Source organism: Carassius carassius, chromosome 10 (genome assembly GCF_963082965.1).
Source record: "Carassius carassius chromosome 10, fCarCar2.1, whole genome shotgun sequence".
In the NCBI taxonomy this organism is placed as follows: domain Eukaryota; kingdom Metazoa; phylum Chordata; class Actinopteri; order Cypriniformes; family Cyprinidae; genus Carassius; species Carassius carassius.
This window is the reverse complement of record NC_081764.1, coordinates 10,770,131-10,795,514: the sequence shown is the minus strand read 5'-3', so window position 1 is coordinate 10,795,514 and position 25,384 is coordinate 10,770,131. Positions and strand designations below refer to the sequence as shown.

The 25,384-nt window shown below is 42.6% G+C and overlaps 1 protein-coding gene across 3 annotated transcripts in view; it reads left to right on the top strand.

Moving 5' to 3' along the window:
- The window catches only part of LOC132151770 (gamma-aminobutyric acid receptor subunit beta-3-like), a 76,791-nt gene that overhangs the window by 27,932 nt on the left and 23,475 nt on the right, over window positions 1-25,384 (top strand). For all 3 annotated transcript variants that reach the window (XM_059560126.1, XM_059560125.1, XM_059560127.1), the window contains 2 exons: window positions 36-127; window positions 261-328. In XM_059560126.1, coding sequence (XP_059416109.1) covers window positions 36-127; window positions 261-328 — 160 coding nt within the window. The remainder of the gene's footprint in view (window positions 1-35; window positions 128-260; window positions 329-25,384) is intronic.

Sequence of the window (25,384 nt, the reverse complement as noted above, 5' to 3'; positions counted from 1 at the left end):
TGATGGAAATAACCTTCTTTATTATTTCTTTTCAGCGCCAATGAACCAGGAAACATGTCTTTTGTCAAAGAGACGGTGGACAAGCTTTTGAAAGGCTATGATATTCGTCTTCGACCGGACTTTGGAGGTATGATGATGCTCACGTCAATATTTCTTACTTTTAAGGTTACATAAATATTTCAAGATTGTTTTTAAGATTGATATAAAATAAATAAATCGTTTGAGTGAACTTGAGGATTAAGTTTTTCTTCTCATTTAAGGTGCACCGGTGGCAGTTGGCATGAGCATCGATGTGGCAAGCATAGATATGGTGTCTGAGGTCAACATGGTATGTCTGTTTATATCTTTAATTATTTATTTAACCATTTATAAGTAGTAGACCATCAGCCGGTTCCAGAAAGAGCTGTCCATGGAACCTCATAGCTTAGTTACATCTCCTTCTGAGTTATAGAGCTTTGCTCAATCTCTTTTAGTGTCTAGGAAGGTCTAGTAAGGAAAGTGTTTTTAATATTAAAATCCTATCAGTGCTATATAATGGAGGATGTGGTGTTTTCTCATCATTAAAGTATTTATGGGTCATTAGATAGTGAACACAGTTGTTTTGTGTTCAATATAGTTAAAAGTTTGATTTCAAGCATTAGATGATACAATATGTTGTCTGTGCTGATTGTGGTGCATTTGTTTATCTATATATGACTTTATTTTTAATGTAGAACCCATGCTGATTTGATTATACCTGTCAGAAATGTATCAAAAGTCCTCAGTGGTCCATGTCCACATCAGCATATAAGACCTGGTTGTCTCCATGGCGACCGTGTCCATTTCACAGTCATGAATATGCAGATGGGTTAACCCTCTCACCTGGGCACTGAAAGGAGAATGTTGTCAGATTAGAGTCCCACAAGGGGATGGACACATAATGCTAAAGACACAGCTTGACTGTGACATAAGTGTTCATCAATTACCTGGACCTGTGTTTATACAATTGTAAAGTTAATGGACACTGACATGATGAAATTGCTCAGTATCTGTCCTCATCTAGGTAGCATGATACTGTGTGTCAGACATTTGTCACAGTGTGGATCATAACTGACATACTTAGATTTTGATGTGACTATTCTCATATTGTATTCTTTATAAAGGCTTCATCTGATTTCAGATATCCTGGCTTTGATTTGCTCTGGCATTGTTTCAATTTAGAGCATGCAGTGGAGGTTTGATGTCTGGCACTTGTGCTCTTTGCTTTAAAGTTGAGTGTTTGAACAAGGTGTGCTAGTCCTAGATTACCCCCAAACACGTCCGTTGGATCTCATAGCAGTGAAAGTCATATAACCCTTGCAATCTAAAAAAAATAAATAAATCATACTCTTGCAACTTATAAAATCAAACCACATGTTATGGAAGCCTGTTTCTGCCACAGAATAAAATAAATAAATAAGTAATTTTGATTTTTTATGTCACAATTCAGATTTTTTTTCTCTCATAATTATAAGAAGAGTCAGAATTGCATGATATAAACTCAGAATTGTGAGATATAAAGTTTAAAGCCTTATTAAAGACTGTTTAAAGAATTAAATTACTATTTTTCTCAGAATTGTGAGTAAAAAGTATGAATTGTGAGAGATAAATTCAGAGTTGTAAGGAATTCTGAACTGTGAGATAAAAAGTTACAATTAACATTTTTTTATCCCATGCAGAAACAAACTTCTATAATATCTGGTGTGGTTTCTCATTTTAAATATTTTGAAGTTTAGCTGGTTTTCCTGGTAAATGAGCTTTTAGCTTGTCTTACTTCTCATTTAGTTCTATCTGTAAGAAAAAACTCCAAACTATGTTACTGCATCAATCAGCACTTGTTGTCATGTGAGATGTGCGCTTCTCTGATGTAATGCAATGCCACTCAGCTCAAATGTACTTCCCACATCTTTCCTCTCACTCACTTTTCCTACTCACTCTAGAGATTCATTGATCAGTGCATTTTTCAATATTAAGATCATTAATATTTAAACACAGCAACGCTTAGTCTTATCAGGTATGTGAATTATTCCCTCTAGCTAGGGGTGCACATAAGTGGTACACAGGTGCACATGCGAGACCAAAATAAACAATGCGCTGTGTAAATATGTTCAGACCACTCATTTGCATACCGACATTGCACAATTACAATTGTAACAAACTGTTACACTTTATAAGATTTCTATTCAAACTGAGAGCATGAATCTAGGCTATCCACTGCCGTTTTCAAAGTACAATGCAAAACTGTGACATTTCATACACTGATGCTCTTCACTCTGTAGCGCAAAACCCGGCGACGCATAGACTTACTTTCCGGCAACGCCAAAATAAAAGCTAGCTAATTTTAAGTTTGAAAATGATGACAATTAATATTTAAAAAAAGTAAATATAAGCATTTTTTTAAAAGTTTACAAAAAAAAAAAAAATATATATATATATATATTTTTTTTTTTTTTACTTAAAACTCCCTTTTTATTTTAAAATATAATAATATCACACTTTAATATTTTGTTTATTATGTTATTTAAAAAAGTGCAATAATATTATTACTATTATTTTTATTCATAGTTATGTTTAATGGGTCACACTATGTGCAGTGTAATGACCAAACCAAATCTTCAGGTGCTCTTTTGAGAACCAGGCTGAAGAACTTATGTGTACCCCTGACTATAGCCCCATTCAGCGTTAGTTCTCCCGTGGCGTAAAACTGATCCTGTCAGCATGAAATATTAACTAAATTTGTTGCTGAAATCAACAGTGCTGCAGACATTAGCCCGGTTGATGAGGTTAGCCATATGACTGAACTTAGAGTGCTTTTGCATGGAAAGTCTAATGGTAAGGTAATCAAGCAGACACTAACAGGATTTTCCCGCCTAAGAATTGTGTTTGCTCTTTACAGATTAGTTATTTTTGTACAATGGATTAGCTTTCTTTAGAGGTACAAATTAGGATTACTTGTCCCGTATTGTTGATAGCAGTGATCCAGGCAGGACGAGGACTAAGATGTGTGTGTGGCAGGAGTTGGTTCAGCTCAGCAAAGCTCAATGCATCCCAGCACAGTGGGGATATCAGGGGAACCTTTGTGCACAGTAGGGATTACAACAGTCAGTGTGATTATTATTCTGTGAGACAGTTAAGCATCCAGGGAGTGACAGGAATAGAGAGCAATATGAAATATTACCGGTACAGGCAAATCTGTGCGCGTCTGCACGCATACTCCGCCTGTGTATACATGACTGTTTACGCGGGCTGTATGGAATAGTTCATCTCTCTTGAGAATGTATTTGAAGTTGTATGATTGAGTGCATGTTTGCTGGAGTGATTTAGAAATGGCAAGAAAGGAAAAGAGTATCTTTGCATATATCATATGGGCATCAAAGTTGAATGTGAAAAAAGGAAATGGATTATAGATAAACAAGCAGTCAAAAGTTTGGGATAATGATTTTTAAATGTTTTTGAAAGAAGTCTCTTATGGTCACCAAGGCAGGATTATTTTGTCCAAAATACAATAAAACAGTAATGTTGTGAGATTTGTTTTCTATTTTAATAATGGTTTTTATTTTCAATGTTGAAAAGAGTTACTGCTGCTGAATATTTTTCACTTCAAAACATTATAAAAGTCTTTACTTTCACATTTGGACAACTGAATGCATCCTTGTTGAATACAATTTTTATTCTTTATTATTAGTATTGTGGTAGTGTGTTCCATTTTCTACAAAAGTTTTAAGAAGCACAACAGTTTTCAGCATTGATAATAATAAGAAATGTTTCTTGAGCACCAAATCAGCATTTTAGAATGATTTCTGAAGGATCATGTGACACTGGCATAATGGCTGCTATGCCCCCACAGGAATAAATTACTTTTTTAAATGTTTTAAAAAAAGAAAACAATGTAATAACAATTGTAATAATATTTCACTCTATCAATGATTTTGCTTTTTTTTTTAGGAAATAAATGCAGCCTTGGATAGCATAAAAAAAATAAAAAATTATATAAAATAATAATTATTTCAGTCTTTTGACCGCTAGTGTGCATACAGGCAAGTGTAATGTTGCTGTCCGTGGTGCTGAAATGCTCATGCATATTTTAGGTATAAGATTTGAGGGATTTTGGAGATGTTGAGGTATTGACATGGGCTAACTTAACAATTTGTTACAACTTTCATAAATTGTTAACCTTATCTAACACCGGCCCACAAAATAACACAAATCAAAACTAAAATAATCCATTGTATAGATTAACTTCTTGTGATTAAAGGATTAACTGTACAATATTTTGTTGATGTCGCATTACCATGTTTGTGTCACGGCTTATGCTGCTGGAAGGAACAAGGAGTCGAGGGATAAAACGAAACAAGGATTTATTAAATAAAACATAAACAAGGTAAGTCGTAAATAACAGGTGGCAAGAGGCAAGTGGCAAGTAACAAGTGACAAGTAGACAAGTTGACATTTAGACGAGTAGACCCGACCAAACAGAACTGAAAGGACAAGGCTTTTATAGAAGGGATAATTGGGGAAACACAGGTGGATGGCATGACTAAATTAACAGGGACATGGAACACATGGGGAAATGGCTAGACACACCTGGGAACTAATCAAAACCACACACGGAAGACAGAAACTGGGTCACAGGGGAAAAAACACAAAATAAGTCCAGGTGTGTGACAGTACTCCCCCCTCCCGGTAGGTGCGTCCTCGCACCGTAGAAACAACAAAGGGAGGCGTGGGTGGGAACTTGGGAGGAGGTTCCGGTGGAGGACAGCCTCCCAGGAGGGGGCCAGCAGACAGGGACCACAGAGGAAGGAGCCAGGGAGGAGATGACGGAGGGAGGAGCCAGGGAGGAGACAGGAAGGATGTGAAGCAGGAGGTACCCAGCAGGACCCAGGCCACAGCCATAACGGCCCAAGGTGGGGCCGACGGTGGAAGGAGCCATGGAGGAGGAATGGTCACTGACTCCAGGGACTCGACCCACGGCAACGGAGCAAGTGGAGGAGGAGCCCGAGGCGGAGAGCCGAAGAGCCAGGGTGACGGGGAGGAGCCGGAGGTCCTAGGCGGAACAGATGGCTCTGGTGACTGACGCAGCGATGTGGATCCGGAAGGCCGCGGTGAGGCCAGAGTGACCGAGGACTGAGGTGTAGCCGAGGGGATGAAGGAGCCTGACGGAGCCGGAGGGACGGAGGGATGAGGCGAAGCCGGAGGAGTGGAGTCCCGAGGCATAGGATGGACGACGCCAGACCAAGGCGGAGCCGGAGGGACGAGGGAGCCAGGCAGAGCTTGCGGACTGCCGGGCCACGGCGGAGAGGAAGGAGCTAGGAGCCATGGTGGAGCCGACGGGTCAACGGGCCGAGGCGGAGTCCAGGCCTCAGAGGCTGGAGGCGGAGGTGAGGGAGACGCCGACCAAGGCGTCGCTGGAGGATGGCGGTCCCGCTGAGCTCGCACCACAATGATGGTAGGCTGAGGGCGAGCAGAGGGGCAGCCAGACGACAGCGGAGGAGGAGGCAGGAGTGGGTGGGAGGGTGGGAATTTTGGAGGAGCAGGCATTGGAGTAAGCTCTGGGGCTGGAGCCCTTCCTGGGCTTAACGGAGGATCAGGAGCCCGTCCTGGGCTTAACGGAGGATCAGGAGCCCGTCCTGGGCTTAACGGAGGATCAGGAGCCCGTCCTGGGCTTAACGGAGGATCAGGAGCCCGTCCTGGGCTTAACGGAGGATCAGGAGCCCGTCCTGGGCTTAACGGGGGTTCAGGAGCCCGTCCTGGGCTTAACGGGGGTTCAGGAGCCCGTCCTGGGCTTAACGGAGGATCAGGAGCCCGTCCTGGGCTTAACGGGGGTTCAGGAGCCCGTCCTGGGCTTAACGGGGGTTCAGGAGCCCGTCCTGGGCTTAACGGGGGTTCAGGAGCCCGTCCTGGGCTTAACGGGGGTTCAGGAGCCCGTCCTGGGCTTAACGGAGGATCAGGAGCCCGTCCTGGGCTTAACGGAGGATCAGGAGCCCGTCCTGGGCTTAACGGAGGATCAGGAGCCCGTCCTGGGCTTAACGGAGGATCAGGAGCCCGTCCTGGGCTTACAGGAGGATCAGGAGCCCGTCCTGGGCTTACAGGAGGATCAGGAGCCCGTCCTGGGCTTAACGGAAGATCAGGAGCCCGTCCTGGGCTTACAGGAGGATCAGGAGCCCGTCCTGGGCTTACAGGAGGATCAGGAGCCCGTCCTGGGCTTACAGGAGGATCAGGAGCCCGTCCTGGGCTTAACGGGGGAACAGGAGCCCATCCTGGGCTTAACGGGGAATCAGGAGCCCTTCCTGGGCTTAACGGAAGATCAGGAGCCCTTCCTGGGCTTAACGGAAGATCAGGAGCCCTTCCTGGGCTTAACAGAGGATCTGGCATAGGTGAATTGGAACCCCCCTCATTTTGACCCATTTGGCGCTCCATATTTTGCTCCCTCGTGGTGGGCAGTGTCGCCGGCTCTCGCACCTGGTCTGACGGGATGCTCTCTGGCTCTCCGTCATCGGTGGGCTCGGGCTTATGCCTCATACCGTGGGGAGATTGTAGGCTGGGCTCTGGGTCCAGAGTGGACCTGGCGAGATCCTCCATTGGGCCGACCGTGAGAGGGGACCCATTTCTCACCAGATTCCACTCTATAAATGCGGCGAAATCCTCCCGAGGACCATCTTCGGGCGACAACGCTCAGCGCGTGGTCCGGGTAGCTGGTGGCATTAGCTAGCCAGAGAAACCGTCTGGTATGGTCCTCGAGAGACAGTCCCTCCTGCTCCAGCAGGAGGAGGAGGTATTCGGGGCGATAGAGGGGATCCATGAAACACTACGGAAAGAAAAAAGACTGAAAAAAAAACGGAAAACAAAACGGAGGGAAAACACGCAGTTTTTAACTTTTTCAGGTCGGGTCTTCTGTCACGGCTTATGCTGCTGGAAGGAACACGGAGCCAAGGAATAAAACGAAACAAGGATTTATTAAATAAAACATAAACAAGGTAAGTCATAAATAACAGGTGGCAAGAGGCAAGTAACAGGTGACAAGTAGACAAGTTGACATTTAGACGAGTAGACCCGACCAAACAGAACTGAAAGGACAAGGCTTTTATAGAAGGGATAATTGGGGAAACACAGGTGGATGGCATGACTAAATTAACAGGGACATGGAACACATGGGGAAATGACTAGACACACCTGGGAACTAATCAAAACCACACACGGAAGACAGAAACTGGGTCACAGGGGAAAAAACACACAAAATAAGTCCAGGTGTGTGACAGTTTGCGAGATGCTATTGTAATTTTACAACCCTAAACTCAATTATGTTACTCTGACATTCATAGTCTGACATATACATATTCAACAGGACCTTACACTGTCAATATGTCACATGAAGCAGCTTCCATTTTGTGTTTGGTTAATTTCAACAACAGGCCCATGGAGTGTTCAGTACAGAATCTCCTGTAAGTGTGGCTGACAACACAAAAGGCATTAGGAATTTCAGTTATTTAGAATTTCCTCGACCCCAACTTGCCTTTAAAACATTGTTCTTCAACATTCCAGCTTGAATAGCTCTTTTTTAATGTCAAGTCAGAGTTTTTTTTTCACATGTTTAAAGGTTTGAATGTGGAATGGTTGCATGTTGACTTATGCTGATATAATGATTTTAGTTTTCTTGTAATCTTTAGTGCAGATACAAAGCATATAGTTTTAAAATATTTTTGGTTACAGCTGAATACACCTTAGAAGTTTTATTTGAAATTATAAGCAGTGATGCCAATTCATTTGATTTCTATTTGGGGTCGGTAAGATTTGATTTGATCTGAATTTAATTTTGAAAAAGAAAGTGATGTGACATACAGCCAAGTATGGTGACCCATACTCAGAATTCGTGCTCTGCATTTAACCCATCCAAAGTGCACACACACACAGTGAACACACACCCGGAACAGCGGGTAGCCATGTATGCTGCGGCGCCTTGGAGCAGTTGGGGGTTCGGTGCATTGCTCAAGGGCACCTAAGTCGTGGTATTGCCTGCCCGAGACTCAAACCCACAACCCTAGGGTTAGGAGTCAAACTCTCTAACCATTAGGCCATGACTTACCCACAATTCTAATTTTGAAATTAAGTTAAGAAAATAAAAAAAGAAAGTCTTACAATGATGCATTAAATTGATCAAAAGACACAGTAAAGACAGTTTGTTACATATCTGGACTCAGTTTGTGTGTTTTTGCCCCTGTGACCCAGTTTCTGTCTTCCGTGTCTGGTTTGATTAGTTTCCAGGTGTGTCTCTTCATTTCCCCATGTGTTCCATGTCCCTGTTAATTTAGTCATGCCATCCACCTGTGTTTCCCCAATTATCCCTTCTACTTAATCCTTGTCCTTTGAGTTCAGTGTTGTCGGGTCTACTTACTTACTAACCACTAACTAACCACTCACTTGCTACTTACCTGTGTCTTCCTCTGTGATCCATGTTTGGAGAATGCCTATGTTGGATAATAAAGCCTTGTTTCGTTTATCCTTCGGCTCCGTGTTCCTTCCAGCAGCGTAAACGGTAACAGAAGACCCGACCTTGAAAAGTTAAAAAATTGCGTGTTTTCCCCTCCGTTTTGTTTTCCGTTTTTTCTTTCCGTAGTGTGTCCATGGATCCCCTCTATAGCCCCGAATTCCTCCTCCTCATGCTGGAGCAGGAAGAACATTCTCTCGAGGACCATACCAAACGGTTTCTCTTGCTAGCTAATGCCACCAGCTACCCGGACCACGCGCTCTGCTCCTTTTATCACGCCAGCCTGAACTCCAAGTGCAGAGCGTTGTTGCCCGAAGATGGTCCTCGGGAGGATTTCACCGCATTTATAGAGTGGACTCTGGTGAGAAATGGGTCACCTCTCACTGTCAGCCCAATGGAGGATCTCGCCAGGCCCACTCTGGACCCAGAGCCCAGCCTACAATCTCCCCATGGTACGGGGCATAAGCCAGAGCCCACCGATGACAGAGAGCCAGAAAGCAACCCGTCAGACCAGGTGCGAGAGCCGGCGACACTGCACACCACGAGGGAGCAAAATGTGGAGCGCCAATTGGGTCAAAATGAGGTGGAGGGTCGTACAGACTGTGATCCCCAGTTAAGCCCAGGACGGGCTCCTGGTCCCCCGTTAAGCCCAGGACGGGCTCCTGGTCCCCCGTTAAGCCCAGGACGGGCTCCTGGTCCCCCGTTAAGCCCAGGACGGGCTCCTGGTCCCCCGTCAAGCCCAGGACGGGCTCCTGATCCCCCGTCAAGCCCAGGACGGGCTCCTGATCCCCCGTCAAGCCCAGGACGGGCTCCTGATCCCCCGTCAAGCCCAGGACGGGCTCCTGATCCCCCGTCAAGCCCAGGACGGGCTCCTGATCCCCCGTCAAGCCCAGGACGGGCTCCTGATCCTCCGTCAAGCCCAGGACGGGCTCCTGATCCTCCGTCAAGCCCAGGACGGGCTCCTGATCCTCCGTCAAGCCCAGGACGGGCTCCTGATCCTCCGTCAAGCCCAGGACGGGCTCCTGATCCTCCGTCAAGCCCAGGACGGGCTCCTGATCCTCCGTCAAGCCCAGGACGGGCTCCTGATCCTCCGTCAAGCCCAGGACGGGCTCCTGATCCCCCGTTAAGCCCAGGAAGGGCTCCAGCCTCAGAGTTCGCTCCAGTGCCTGCTCCTCCGAAATTCCCACCCTCCCACCCACTCCTGCCTCCTCCTCCGCTGTCGTCTGGCAGCCCCTCTGCTCGCCCTCAGCCTACCATCATTGTGGTGCGAGCTCAGCGGGACTGCCATCCTCCAGCGCCGCCTTGGTCGGCGTCTCCCTCACCTCCGCCTCCAGCCTCTGAGGCCTGGACTCCGCCTCGGCCCGTTTACCCGTCAGCTCCACCATGGCTCCTAGCTCCTTCCTCTCCGCCGTGGCCCGGTAGTCCACATGCTCGGCCTGGCTCCCTCGTCCCTCCGGCTCCGCCTTGGTCTGGCGTCGTCCATCCTATGCCTCGGGACTCCACTCCTCCGGCTTCGCCTCATCCCTCCGTCCCTCCGGCTCCGTCAGGCTCCTTCATCCCCTCGGCTACACCTCAGTCCTCTGTCACTCTGGCCTCACCGCGGCCTTCCGGATCCACATCGCCGCGTCAGTCACCAGAGCCATCTGTTCCGCCTAGGACCTCCGGCGCCTCCCCGTCACCCTGGCTCTTCGGCTCTCCGTCTCCGCCTCGGGCTCCTCCTCCACTTGCTCCGTTGCCGTGGGTCGAGTCCCTGGAGTCGGTGACCGTTCCTCCTCCATGGCTCCTTCCACCGTCGGCCCCACCTTGGGCCGTTATGGCTGTGGCCTGGGCCCTGCTGGGTGCCTCCTGCTCCAGATCCCTCCTGTCTCCTCCCTGGCTCCTCCCTCCGTCGTCTCCTCCCTCCGTGGTCCCTGTCTGCTGGCCCCTTCCTGGGAGTCCGTCCTCCACCGGAACCTCCTCCCAAGTTCCCACCCACGCCTCCCTCTGTTGTTTCTACGGTGCGAGGACGCACCTACCGGGAGGGGGGAGTAATGTTACATATCTGGACTCAGTTTGTGTGTTTTTGCCCCTGTGACCCAGTTTCTGTCTTCCGTGTCTGGTTTGATTAGTTTCCAGGTGTGTCTCTTCATTTCCCCATGTGTTCTATGTCCCTGTTAATTTAGTCATGCCATCCACCTGTGTTTCCCCAATTATCCCTTCTACTTAATCCTTGTCCTTTGAGTTCAGTGTTATCGGGTCTACTTACTTCCTAACCACTCACTTGCTACTTCCACTAACTAACCACTCACTTGCTACTTACCTGTGTCTTCCTCTGTGATCCATGTTTGGAGAATGCCTATGTTGGATAATAAAGCCTTGTTTCGTTTATCCTTCGGCTCCGTGTTCCTTCCAGCAGCGTAAACGGTAACACAGTTACAATGTAAAAAAAATTATATTTCATATAACTAACCACACTAACCAAATCTTGTCCCCCTTGGAGTCAGGTGTCAATATTTCTCTTGTCTGTTTCACAAAACAATATAGTAATATAGTTACAGAATTGCACTACTGCCTCATACAGCCATGATTATTCCAACCAGTTAACTCTTACCATTAGCCAGTGAGTCACAGAAAAACATGTCCTGATTGACTGACATATCCACGGCTTTTCGTTCACCCCTGTTGACTGTGACAAGGCCTGATTGTGTGGCATAGTGTATAAATAGCCGGCTGCCATGGCAATAAGGCTCACTCTTGCAGTGTGTCAGGTGGGCAGGCTCTGTATGCGCATGTGTGTGTCAAACGTTAAAATTTTGTTACCTCATTAGCTAGACTGAGTTGCCAAATCAAGATTTTAGTTTGTGCATGTGTTAATGAAAACAAGAAGAAGGAAATTAATAAGTGGATGTTTTTCAGATGTCTTGCCGTCACTTTATATGACAAAAGTAACAGTCCCAGAGGTTCTGTAGTGACATGGCTAGACATTACAGGAGAATTTGTGCTTTCCCCACAGCATTCAAGCACGAAGTCTGAGACAAGGCTGTTAAACTGAAATGCTTTCCAGATTTTTACCCCAGAGGCTTGTTTTTGCTGTTTTCCTGGGGTTTCCTCTGAACATATTTATTGGTTTTTACTCAAACTCTAAAAGAATCACTCTTTACTGTGGCAAAATGTGGTCTAACCACTCTCAAGTTTGTTTCTGGTTCAGTACAATTAAAAGACTTAGAACTCTATGATCTGTGTAGCATACTGATTACCACAAAACAGTGATATTTAATATTATTTATATATTATTATAGTATTTTATTGTGTTTATTATCAGTTTTTGTTTTCATTAAGTTTCAGTGATTTAATTATTAGTATTTCTCAATATTCATATTTCTATTTAGTATTTTTCTATTTCTATTTTCTATTCTATTTATTCCAGTTTTAGTATAGAAATTTTTGTACTTGAGAGTAATATTTATATTTTATTTCCTCTTCTTTTTCATTTAGCCACAGTGATTTTTAATCGTTTTCATTTTTATTAAATTATTTTCTTCTCATTTTTAATTTTTGATAACAATACTGACACTGAAAATAATTTCAACAAATTGAACAGAAGTCATGTTTACAGAATTGGCTTATTGTAAGCGTATGTGGAAGTCAGTCAATTCAGCTGTGTCTAACCATAAAATAACTTTGTCAGACTCTGTTCAGTGTCTTGTTGTAACGATATAAGCTTCGTAATCTTCGGGAAGAAGGAGCCGGGAACCGGCGGACAATCAACATGAAACTTTAATTACAAAAATAAACACAAAACCGCGCACCAGCCCCTCACGGACGACTGGTGCGCACAAAATAAAACCAAAACACAACTAAAAGCCCAGGCCTGGTCCTCTCTCGTCCTTCACTGTCGTCGCTCCAGTTTTATATCCTTCCATCTCCTCCATGGGCCTCGAGACCGGCGGGTCAAACAGGTGTAGCTCATCTCCAATCACTCCACCGGCCTCGCTCCCATGTCCCTCGGCCCCGCCCCACTCGTCACACTTGTATTGTGTTTTCCTCCCCAACTTGCTCCAGTTTGATTACAGTTTTTCTCAGTCGCTTTGGTACATTTCTCGAATCAAACTCACAATTTACAAAACAGTAAGTGCATTTCTCAAAACAACTCGTACGAAGAGCAAAACACCATGGATTACCTGAAAAAGCCAGTCTCTTGCTCAAAATCCTTAGTTCATCTCTCAAAAATAAATATCTGTGTCAATGAACATGTCAGTGCCATCGAATGACAAGTCCTTGTCTCATAGTTTACGGATAAGACAGTCAAATCACTTAGTCATGTTGCCAATATAACAGTGTATGTTCAGAGGGATGTTCTGATGTAAACTATGGCAACATTTTGGATGACAGTTAATTTATTGAACAGTATGCAATATGCTTATGATGTTACCGTTTACGCTGCCGGAAGGAACACGGAGCCGAGGATACACGAAATAAGGCTTTTATTATATCCAACACATGGAGCACAGAGGTAGACACACGTAAGTGGATAGTCACTGGTTAGTTAGTAGTAAGTAAGTAGACCCGACAACACTGAACTCAAAGGACAAGGATTAAGTAGAAGGGATAATTGGGGAAACACAGGTGGATGGCATGACTGAATTAACAGGGACATGGAACACATGGGAAAATGAAGAGACACACCTGGAAACTAATCAAACCAGGCGGAACAGATGGCTCTGGTGAATGACGCGGCGATGTGGATCCGGAAGGCCGCGGTGAGGCCAGAGTGACAGAGGACTGAGGTGTAGCCGAGGTGATGAAGGAGCCTGACGGAGCCGGAGGGACGGAGGGATGAGGCGAAGCCGGAGGAGTGGAGTCCCGAGGCATAGGATGGACGACGCCAGACCAAGGCGGAGCCGGAGGGACGAGGGAGCCAGGCCGAGCATGTGGACTGCCGGGCCACGGCGGAGAGGAAGGAGCTAGGAGCCATGGTGGAGCCGACGGGTCAACGGGCCGAGGCGGAGTCCAGGCCTCAGAGGCTGGAGGCGGAGGTGAGGGAGACGCCGACCAAGGCGGCGCTGGAGGATGGCAGTCCCGCTGAGCTCGCACCACAATGATGGTAGGCTGAGGGCGAGCAGAGGGGCTGCCAGACGACAGCGGAAGAGGAGGCAGGAGTGGGTAGGATGGTGGGAATTTCGGAGGAGCAGGCACTGCAGCGAACTCTGGGGCTGGAGCCCTTCCTGGGCTTAACTGGGGATCAGGAGCCCGTCCTGGGCTTAACGGGGGATCAGGAGCCCGTCCTGGGCTTAACGGAGGATCAGGAGCCCGTCCTGGGCTTAACGGGGGATCAGGAGCCCGTCCTGGGCTTAACGGGGAATCAGGAGCCGTCCTGGGCTTAACGGGGGATCAGGGGCCCGTCCTGGGCTTAACGGGGGATCAGGAGCCCGTCCTGGGCTTAACGGGGAATCAGGAGCCCGTCCTGGGCTTAACGGGGGATCAGGAGCCCGTCCTGGGCTTAACGGGGGATCAGGAGCCCGTCCTGGGCTTAACGGGGGATCAGGAGCCCGTCCAGGGCTTAACTGGGGATCACAGTCTGTACGACCCTCCACCTCATTTTGACCCAATTGGCGCTCCACATTTTGCTCCCTCGTGGTGGGCAGTGTCGCCGGCTCTCGCACCTGGTCTGACGGGTTGCTCTTTGGCTCTCTGTCATCGGTGGGCTCGGGCTTATGCCCCGTACCGTGGGGAGATTGTAGGCTGGGCTCTTGGTCCAGAGTGGACCTGGCGAGATCCTCCATTGGGCTGACAGTGAGAGGTGACCCATTTCTCACCAGAGTCCACTCTATAAATGCGGCGAAATCCTCCCGAGGACCATCTTCGGGCGACAACGCTCTGCACTTGGAGTTCAGGCTGGTTCAAACCGTTTGGTATGGTCCTCGAGAGAAAGTTCTTCCTGCTCCAGCATGAGGAGGAGGAATTCGGGGCTATAGAGGGGATCCATGGACACACTACGGAAAGAAAAAACTGTGGAGAAAACGGAAAACAAAACGGAGGGGAAAACACGCAATTTTTAAACTTTTTAAGGTCGGGTCTTCTGTTACCGTTTACGCTGCCGGAAGGAACACAAAGCCGAGGATACACGAAATAAGGCTTTTATTATATCCAACACATGGAGCACAGAGGTAGACACACGTAAGTGGATAGTCACTGGTTAGTTAGTAGTAAGTAAGTAGACCCGACAACACTGAACTCAAAGGACAAGGATTAAGTAGAAGGGATACTTGGGGAAACACAGGTGGATGGCATGACTAAATTAACAGGGACATGGAACACATGGGGAAATGAAGAGACACACCTGGAAACTAATCAAACCAGACACGGAAGACAGAAACTGGGTCACAGGGGCAAAAACACACAAACTGAGTCCAGATATGTAACATATGTATGCCATATATCCGTTTCAAAAGTAGAAATTTTCACATTACTGTATGTGGGATATTGATTGAAAGAGACTGGATAGAATTCCCAGTTACACTTTTACAGTTTTTCTCGATTGTTTACACACATTTTCTGAAAGCATGCCTCATATTCTCAAAACTCTACACACAAATCCAAAAACACACACACAATGGGCAAAACCCCTCAATGCTCCTGCAAAATGAAACTTTACATTCAAAACAATGTTATTTCTTCTCAAAATGGTATTTTGTTTTCAAATGACACACACAAACCATCATATGAATAGACATTTATAAGAACCATTTGAACACTGATGTGCTCAGTGTAAAACACTATGATGAATGGAAAACACTTATTCTCCATTCATCATAATCAGTGTTACACTTACTACAGACAGTACATAAATAAGTGTGTTGTAAAATATTTGAGAATATTGTTTTTACAGAACACACAAATACACGGTAACGAATATATTAAATTTTTCCCACAAAAACAATGTACACAGTGTACATCCCAACCAACACAAAGTAGGACATACAGTGGTCTACATACAAAACAACAGAAGAATTTACTGTATACAGTTACAGTAATACTGTAAAAAAAACACTATGCTGCATCCTCTCTTCTGTTGCGGTCTGGCCACAGCACCTCATCCACATCACAAGTAATGTTTTCCCTGGCCAAGCAGCGGGGGAAATATCGCCTAGCATGGCGATTCCAGCCATGAAAAGCATCAGCTGCTATATCTCCACATGCGTCCTCCATAGCTTGGAGAAGAGGTATACGCGTTTGAGGATTTCGGTCATACACTTTCCATCTCCAGGCAGAAAAAAATTCCTCAATAGGATTGAGGAATGTAGAATATGGAGGGAGATAAACACCTAAAAAGCGTGGGTGGGCAGTGAACCAGTTACGAACCAGAGCAGCCCTGTGGAAACTTACGTTGTCCCAAATGACAACGTACCTGAGCTGCTCTGGGCCATCTACCTGATCTGGTGGAATGAGTGTGTTGTGTAGGGTGTCCAGGAATGTGATCAGATGGGCGGTGTTGTAGGGGCCAAGGGTAGCATGGTGATGGATGACGCCGTGATGGGTAATCACTGCACACATTGTGATGTTCCCTCCGCGCTGGCCAGGGACTTCAACAATGGCACGCTGGCCGATTATATTCCTTCCCCTCTTTCGTCTTTTTGTGAGGTTGAACCCAACCTCATCAATGAAGATGAACTGGTGCTCCACTGCAACCACCTCTAGCTCAAGGACTCTTATTGTGAAGCTCAATCATTATGATTACAATATTGAAATATGTATAATTTACAGTAATGTATACAGTGTTGAGAGTATGCATCAATTGTGGGACTCACTTGCACATAGTTATGTCGCAATTCTTTGACTCTTTCTGAATTGCGTTCAAATGGCACCCTGTTGACCTGCTTCATCCTGAGATGATTTCTGCGCAAGACACGGTCCAGTGTTGATAAGCTTACCCTATCAATATTTTGAAATATGTCATTGTTTTCTATTATCTTTCTTTGTATTTGCCGTAATGTTATGGCATTGTTTTCTAGGACCATGTTAATGATTTGAGTTTCCTGTTCAGGAGACAGAACACGTTCCCGACCGCCTTGTGTTGGTAATCTTTCAGTTCTGCCAAACAAATACATAGTAAAATAGTGTAAATACAAAGTAGGTATACATTTCCTATATACATGAAGCATACTTTACAGCATTTTTACAGTCCTACAGAACAGTCCACAGGCAATACTGTACTACTGTACTCATTGAATACTGTATTTATATGTAGTACTGCAATTTTCTAGTGAAAGTAGATTTCTTACCTATTCTCATTTCGGAAAGTCCGGATGATGGATGCCACAGTGTACCTGCTCAAATGTGGCTGTACTCTTTGCCCAGCCTCCCTCATTGTTAGACCATGGTTGACCACATGATCAACTAAAGTGGCTCGGATCTCATCAGAGATTACGTTCCTTGGCCTTCCTCGTCCTCGTCCTCGTCCTCATCCTCGTCCTCATCCTCGTCCCCGTCCTCCTCCTCCTCCTCCTCCTCCTCCTCCTCCTCCTCTTCCTACTCCTCCTCCTCCTACTCTCACTCCTCTGGCTCTGCCTCTGTTTCCAATGTTGGCATCCATTGTTCCATTGAAGAGCTCACCTGTTGCCCTTTTATGCTAAAGCTCTGATTGCTAATTGTAAAACTGTGTGACGGGTGTTTGCCCATGTGATGAGTCAGTGTGCATATCTGAATGGCAGTGTGTTCCTTGTGAAAACAAGAAATTTTCCGCATGAAAATTGTGCCTAAAGCAGAGAATTGTGTGTAGTGTTTTGAAAGAAGTGTGTTTTAGAACTGCAGTTTGAGTGTAAAGCAGGAATTGTGCTTGTAGTTTAGCAGAATTGGCTCAGGGGGTTGGTGAATGAGTTACATGTTGTGGTCATTGTGTCTCAAGTACCAGAAAATGTGTGTAAACAATCGAGAAAAACTGTACTAGTGGCCTGTCCCAAAAAATTATAATAAAAAAAAACAATGTCACTGTGATATAGAAATGGAAAAATAAATATGGGCACAAAGATGAAAATAAGTCAATTTTCAGAATGTGTAACTCTTGTGTTGTCCTCTGTCTACAGTATAAGCTTTCTAACTGAAGATTCATGAGATGAACCTTTGAGCTATTTCAGAGAAATGGTTTATCATTGGTTTATCATCTACATTCTCTTCATTAGTAAAGATTCACTTGCACAATTCATGCCAGATTGACAAAAAGTCTAATAATAATGTGTAAAAAAATATAATATATGTATATAAAAAAATAATGTGTGTGCTTGGCAGTTTGTGACAACTAGATTAACCATTTTGCATTTAATGACTTATACAATGAACTAAAGATGTTTTGGGGGGTAAGACTATTGCACAGAAAACTATATAATACATTTTGAGCAACATGACATTAGCAACTGATAATGTAGGAAACAACAGAGAATTGTACATAATGATTTGCATGGATTTACCAAAGCATTTGCAACTTGTTCAAAGAAATGAGAAACTGCTTTTTTGATGTGCACAAGTGACACAATGATGTGAGAATTGAACAGGTAGTTTTGAGAATTTCAATTCTGATCTGAGAAACTGTATTATGCCCATATTTGTTTTTACTGTTCTTGTCCCTGTTTAGTTCATTAGTTACCAGGTGTGTCCCATTAGTTTCTGTGTATTTAAAGTGTGTTCTGGCCCTCGTTTCCCATCCGCTGTTAAATTTCATTTCGTGTTCTGTGTGTTCCTGTGTTCCCAGCTATGTGTTTATGGAATACTTTGGATTTTGCTTTATTCTGTGTCTCCTTGCTCCTTCGTTCCCGTGCTCCCTGTGTGAATCATGACAAACTTTAGATTTACATCACTTCTCTTCCTATTTCCCAGCTTTACATGGTTGTAAAAATTGAAGGATTGAATATAACCTTGCTCAAACAAGTTTGTTAAGCACTTCAGCCAAACTAGTCATGTTTAACATGTATAATTTAAAGTCTTATGGTCATATTTAAATGTTTAGTAAAGTATTTTAAAGTGTTTAGTCTGGGGCATTCCCTCTCCCTCTTTCAATGGAAATGCATTACCGTGAGAACGATCTTTGTTTGTTGAGGGGCAAGTTGAATTTTTTTGAACTTAGCTGAACTTGTATTAAACCTGGAACATTTTGGTAAAATCTCCTTACATGCCAGAGTTTAAAAAAAAAAACACAAAAAAACAACAACAATATTGTAGGATTCTTTAAATGGAACTATGAATTATCCAAACAGCTTCAGCTTGAAATGTGTTTCATGCACTCTCTAAGATCTGCTTATTAATGTTGTGCTCTTGATGTCAGTGCATGCAGCTGTATTCTGTCTTCAGACAGGAAGTGACAGGGCTGTTAAAGACTAAAAGCTCTCAAGCTGTCAGTGGGGTAAGCCCAGTGCCTAGAGTAAAAAGGATTTGCCTTGTGTACATTTTACTGTACCAGTGCCCCTCTCTCTCACTCATCTGTTTTAAAATCAGGGAATGGGAATGTCATTACACACACAGAGGCGTGTTTTCACTCACAGAATTGAGCTGCAGTGCAAGAATTATGGTATGAAGTATCCCATTTTAAGATATCTGTCAGCAAGATTACTTGGAAAAGGCAAAAAGTGTTGAAAATATAACACTATTCCATAAAAAGGAATTAAATACAATTTGCATCTAACAGACCATGCTGCTTACACAGCCTGTCTTGAGGAGGGCCCAGCACAGGCGGTATTAAATTACCCTGTCAAAATGTGCTGTTAGTGAGCTGAATATTTCTCAGAAATCAAAAGCATTCAGACATAATCAATATACTACTGCTGTTCTGTGTTCAGTCAGGGGGGTGAATCTCACGAATCCTGTCAAGAGCATTTCTCAGTCCCAATACTGTATATATATATATATATATATATTACCCCCAAAATTAAATATTGCTTTAAATGTACTCACCCTCAGGCCATCCAAGATGTAGATAAGTTTGTCTCTTCATCTAAATTTTTTTTTTAACATTAGCATTATATCCATGCTCACCAATAGATACTCTGCAGTGAATGGGTACCACCAGAATGAGAGTCCAAACAGCTGATAAAAACATCAATAAACTGCAAGTAATCCACATAATGCCAGTACATCAGTTAATGTCTTTTGTAATAAATTTTTCAGCAAGACATTTTATATACAGCTCCTCTATTCATAATATTTCTTGCTCCAGTGGAAAATGTTTTAAACAAATATGTCTGTGGATTTTGTTGTGAGAGAATGTTTTTCCATGGAGGAAAAGATGTTGTGGATTATGGACTGATATTTTAGCCCGAAGCAACAGTTTAAAGTTAAAATGCCTTTTACAGATAGCTTAGAATTTGCTGCTAGGATGTAATGCTAAACTTCTCCAAAGATGTTAAAGAAACTCATCTACATCTTAGATGGCCTGAGGTTGATTATTTTTGGGTAACCTACCCCTTTAATCCTTTTTTTTTAAAGATATATATATGCCCCCTAAAAAAAAATCTGATTTTCATTACTGTTATGTGTTACAGTATATTATTGAAATTGTGAAATATTTCAACAGATCAAAGTACTATTTATTACTACATATAATTTTTGCTGATTTAAACAATTATTAAAAACAATTACAATTAAAAACAATTATTATTATGAATTAAAACTATTATTAGTAGTATCTTTTAAAGAAACCCACCAGGAAAAAATAATTTGCCACAAAAGAAAAAGAAAAAATAAGATTATACTCACAGTAACATGTAAAACAAATAAAATTAAAAAAATAGCAATAAAGTTCAAATGCATATACAGTATATGCATTTGTTATATATAGAGAATGTGACTTAGACATGCTTTCCTGAGATTCACATAGGAAAGACTCCACAAATCACTATTATGCATACATTTAAAAGATTATCAAGTCTCTCTTTCTCTCTCTTCATATACTTTGAGGGACATTCTGTGCCTTTAGATGCTTTCCTGACAACATCTGAAATCAGGGAACATTTATAAATGCTACTGACGCACAGGACTGAAATTCTCATCTGTGCACAAGCACGAATGAAACATATTCAGTGTGATAGTACTGGATGGATTGGATACACAGCAGATGATCGCTCTGGCACAATGTGTGTGGCAAGTATAAGTGGTTGCCCTGGAAACCAATATCATCTTTGGTCAGGATTTGAAGATGTTTGTGGTACTTACCCAGATGAAGAGGGAGGTGGGGGTGGCTTTATGAAATTACAGGTTTTTTATTTATTGATTAATTTATTTTTAAAAGCACGTGGTCCTGGAAGTCTAATTCTGTCAACAAAACAATCCCATCGTACCTGCTGCTTTCTGGTCAAGCTTTACGTAGAAAAAACAACAAATAAAATCCGATGAATCCATTGATCTGTGTGGCGTATTATACAAAGAATATTTCAGAAAAATTATGATCCAGTTATGATGAATGCTAGTGGTTTCCTTTAATTTAATGCAGCCGTATCCTGACAGCTGAGTTTGGTCAAATAGCTTTTAAAGTGAAAGTGAGGGAAAGAAAGGCACAGAAAGCAAAAACTGCCTGGAAAGCCTCAGAAATGCAAAAGGTATCGGCCCAGAGCTCAGCATGCCTGTGTGGGTGTTTTGCAGAGAGAGAACGTCGTCAAGGAGACCAGAATTATTAATATATTTAGTCTTTTGTTTGCTCTCACCCCCTTTATTTTTAGCCTGATAGTCGGCTTTGTGCCCTGTAATTGTTCAATCAGGCGTAATATCAGTTTATAGAAGTGTTAACTCTGAAGTTCACTAAGTGCCTATTATCTCCACCTTTAGGATAAAAAGGTGTGCTTTGGGGACCATTTCCTTCCATCGACTGGCATGTGTCATACTGTATGACCTGAAGGCATGTTGCGGTCTAAGTGCCCTCTAAAAACAGATTACGTGGACTGTAAGGTGAAGCCAGGGGTTCTCCACTTGAATTATAAATGTAACTGTGTGTTAAGAGGACTTTGCACTGTTTAAATCACCCCAAAATGTCCTAAATGTTGGATAGTTTCAAGCTCCTGTTGAAAGTCTTATTAAGTGCAACAGACATAGGATGTTCACACACACAGGATCCACTGTAGAGCTTCTGGGCTTATCCCTGCAGAGCACTAGCAGACAAAGAAGAGGCCAAGCAACAAGATCACGCTGTGACATCAGCCACTTTGAACACCGTGTTAACTACAGCCTGTTGAGTTGCAGAGCTCTGGAGATGAGTGCCTCTCTCTGCTCTTAAGAATTCATCCGCTGTTACCAGGAAGGTTTTTTTTTTTTTTTTTTTTTTTTTTTTTGCGCTTTACAGTGGTTGCCTTTCTTCCATGCTGTTGTTTGCATGTGAGGAAGCACGTTGATGTCAATTGGAAAATCAATATCATATGAAAGAAAACTGGCTGTACGACTGACCTGACCTGACCTGAACCTGAGTCCAACACTTCTGGAGTTGAATGTAGTTTGAGCCATTAGGATTTTTTGTATTGTTTTATTTGCAATTCCAGTTCCTTTTTAAAGATTTGAACTTCATGATGGTTCCATTAACAATAATTTTAATGTATTAAATGTATAATTCACTCAAAAATGAAAATTCTGTCATAATTTATGCAGCATCACTGTGTATGGCATTTCTTCTTCTGTGGAACAGAACGGAAGATATTTTGAAGAATTGTGGGAGGGTTTTTCCATACAATGAAAAAAAAAAAAAGAAATATATATATATATATATATATATTAAAAAAAAAAAAATATATATATATATATATATATATATATATATATATAACTCAGATTGTATTCATCTGAAAGAAGAAAGTAATATACACCTAGGATGGCTGGAGGGTGAGTAAATGATTGTATAATTTTCACTTTTGGGTGAACTATCCCTTCAAAGAGGTGTGGAATGACATGAGAGGAAATAATTTTATTTGGGGGTAAACTATCCATTTAAGAAATAAATCAATAGCATTACTTTCATTGATATTTATAAAACACCAATGGCAAAATGCATATCTTTTCAACTCCATGTTTGTATATAAACAATCAGTAATTATACTGATTTAAGTTTCCAACTGAATGTTCTTGATTCACAAACCAGAACCAGTTCATAAGTCAACTGTTCTGTTATGGAATGTCCAAAATGAATAGCACATCATAAAAATGTAAAAATTCTTGAGTGCACCAGCAAAGCAAGTTTCATGTATTTATGGCCCATTAGATTTACCAGTCAGAACTGAACATTAAGCTAGGAAAAAGTGTTTTAACATAGACAAAATTACATGCTTCATCTTTAAATGTAATAGGTGTAACATTTTTTTTGCTTATTTATAGACAAAAAAACCTTTTAATATAATCTCACAAGTTAGATACTTATACTATGGATCAGGGAAATTTTAATGCTGACACACACTGCACAGATGAATCTCTCTTACTGCTGTTATTCTGGTATTCCCAGTAGATGTGGCGGTGGTAAGTTGATGTAAATGCTATCTGACTGGCATGCTGAAAGCTTGTCTTTGTATGAGAGCACACACTTCTCACCCAGCTGATGACACTATCACCTCACCCTTCCAGAAGGTCTCATTTAATGACAGAATTTGTATTTCCCTTTTATATGATTAATCCTCATCCACACATGTTTGGAAATTCAGTATTATGTATGGTGTAAATATGGTGAAAAATGTAATCTCTATGCCATAAGTGGCTCCAGATAGTATATATAGATAGTAATAACAAAAAAACTATCATAAATTAAATAATTCTTAAATTGTATTTGATGCAATCTCATTTATTGACAGGATTTTTCTGTCCTTTACTTTGATTTATCCTACCAAAAAACGTCATTTTTTAATATGCCATGAGTGGTTCCAAATTGTATATAATAATAATAATAATAACTTACAATTTGTATTTTGTTCTATAAAGTCACTCACAGCATTATTATTATTCGTATTATTATACAATTAAAATAATTTTATAGTAATTAATTTATAATTATTTTTTTCTAGCCTTGTTCCCACAAATCTTGTGTAAACTGTAACTAATTTGCCTGTAGCAGGAGTAAATCCATGCTGCAGTTCTGTTGTTGGTTCCCATGTGTTTGATATCAGTCCCTACATTAATAGATTGACACTTTCAGATTTGAAATAATGTCTCTCTGTTTGTTTCTCTTGCATTTCATCAGTTATTTTTATCGGTGGCACAGGAGAAGTGGTGTATATGTCAGAGTGCGGTGTCGCTTTATCGTAGGGAATCCCTCTCAGTGGAGAACAACAACAGTGATTTAACCCTCAGATGAATCAAGCAGCAACCTAAGATTTTTACCTCTATTTTTAGCTATTTCTCCTTGCAGCTTGAATAAACTAAAATATAACATTTTGCCTAAAATTGAATGATTGATGCATTTCCTTATGTTTTGTGTGACCACTGCAACACAGTTCCCCAGATATCAAAAGTATCAAATCGCTCAGCTGTCACGACAGCATCTGTTTACTCCATTTTTAAACAAGACATGTAAGTGACACTGGTTTTAACAGTTTTCAGAGAACTTCTGGCTTCGCTGGTTTGTCTGGATCATGGTAATAGCTTTGGGTAATAGCACTGAATCACTGAGCTCACACAGTGAGGACCCAGGGAACTCACCATAACAAGAGCCTCAAGACACCTCGCTGCAGAACATGCTTATACACTAACACATTTAAAGAAACAGCCATGGAGACAAAGAGACAGAAAGTCAAAGATGGAAAGATAAGACTAACATCCACACTTTGGCATTTACTCATCTAGTACATTCATGAGCCTCGCCCCATGCCCTTTTATAATTAGACTTTGTACAGAACAATAGTGTCCTACACATACATGATGGGTCCTGGTGTTTTAGGTCACCATATACTTCAGAGGGAAGCCCGCCAGTTTGTAGCCTGAGGATCAGACAGGCATTCAGAGGAGTCCTTTTAACAAGTCTTAAAACATTCCAAAAAGCAGATATGAACAAAGTAAAGGTCAACTGTTTATTTGCTTTATTTTTTTAATTATTTTTATTATTTTACCATCAGTTCAAGCCCAAACGGGGAACAGAGTCGCGTGACAGACACAGTGATGAAGCTCGTATGTGTTTGCAGTACACAAGCCATGGACGGTTAAGACAGCTGACTCCACTGTGTGACCCTCTATCTCTCTCTCTCACACACACACACACAAGACACACACAACTCTGCATTTGAACTTTCAATAACAAATACTCAAAACTAATTACAAACATTTAATATTATCAATGTTGAAAACAGCTATATTTTTTTATATTTTTATGGATTTTTTTTTATTAATAGAAGTTCAAAAGAACAGCACACTTGCTAAATAAAATTATTAATTGCTTCTAATTAGCATCTACACTTTTGATAGTGTAGGGTATAATGTTTTGTGAGAAAGAGTAGCATCCGTCAGTGTCATTTAGGGGGTTCATTAAAACAAAACCCTTACCAAAAGGGATGAATGGAGAAAGGAGGAAAATAAGAAGAAGGAAGAAGGACAGGGGTAAAAAGAATGCAAGACTGAGAAAGAGCAGGGATCACAGACATTAGTAATCATAAAGACAGTGTCCCTGTCATGTTGTCCCCCCTCATCTCCTTAGCTAATGAACTCCACTTATACGGTCTCTTGCACAGCCTCTGCTTTCACAGATCTGCCAGCACTCTCTGAAGTCAGCCTCAGGGGCCTAAGCCCGTTCTAACATATGTTTGTAAGTGAATTACTTCTTATTACATCAACAGGTTGTGCGCATTGTGGGGGACAGCATGCCAGGTCTTCATTTTACCCAGGAGTACCTAATATACTGTAGCAGTTCAGCAGACACACAAAGTACACACATTTGTGTTTTCTACTGGATTTCAACCAGAT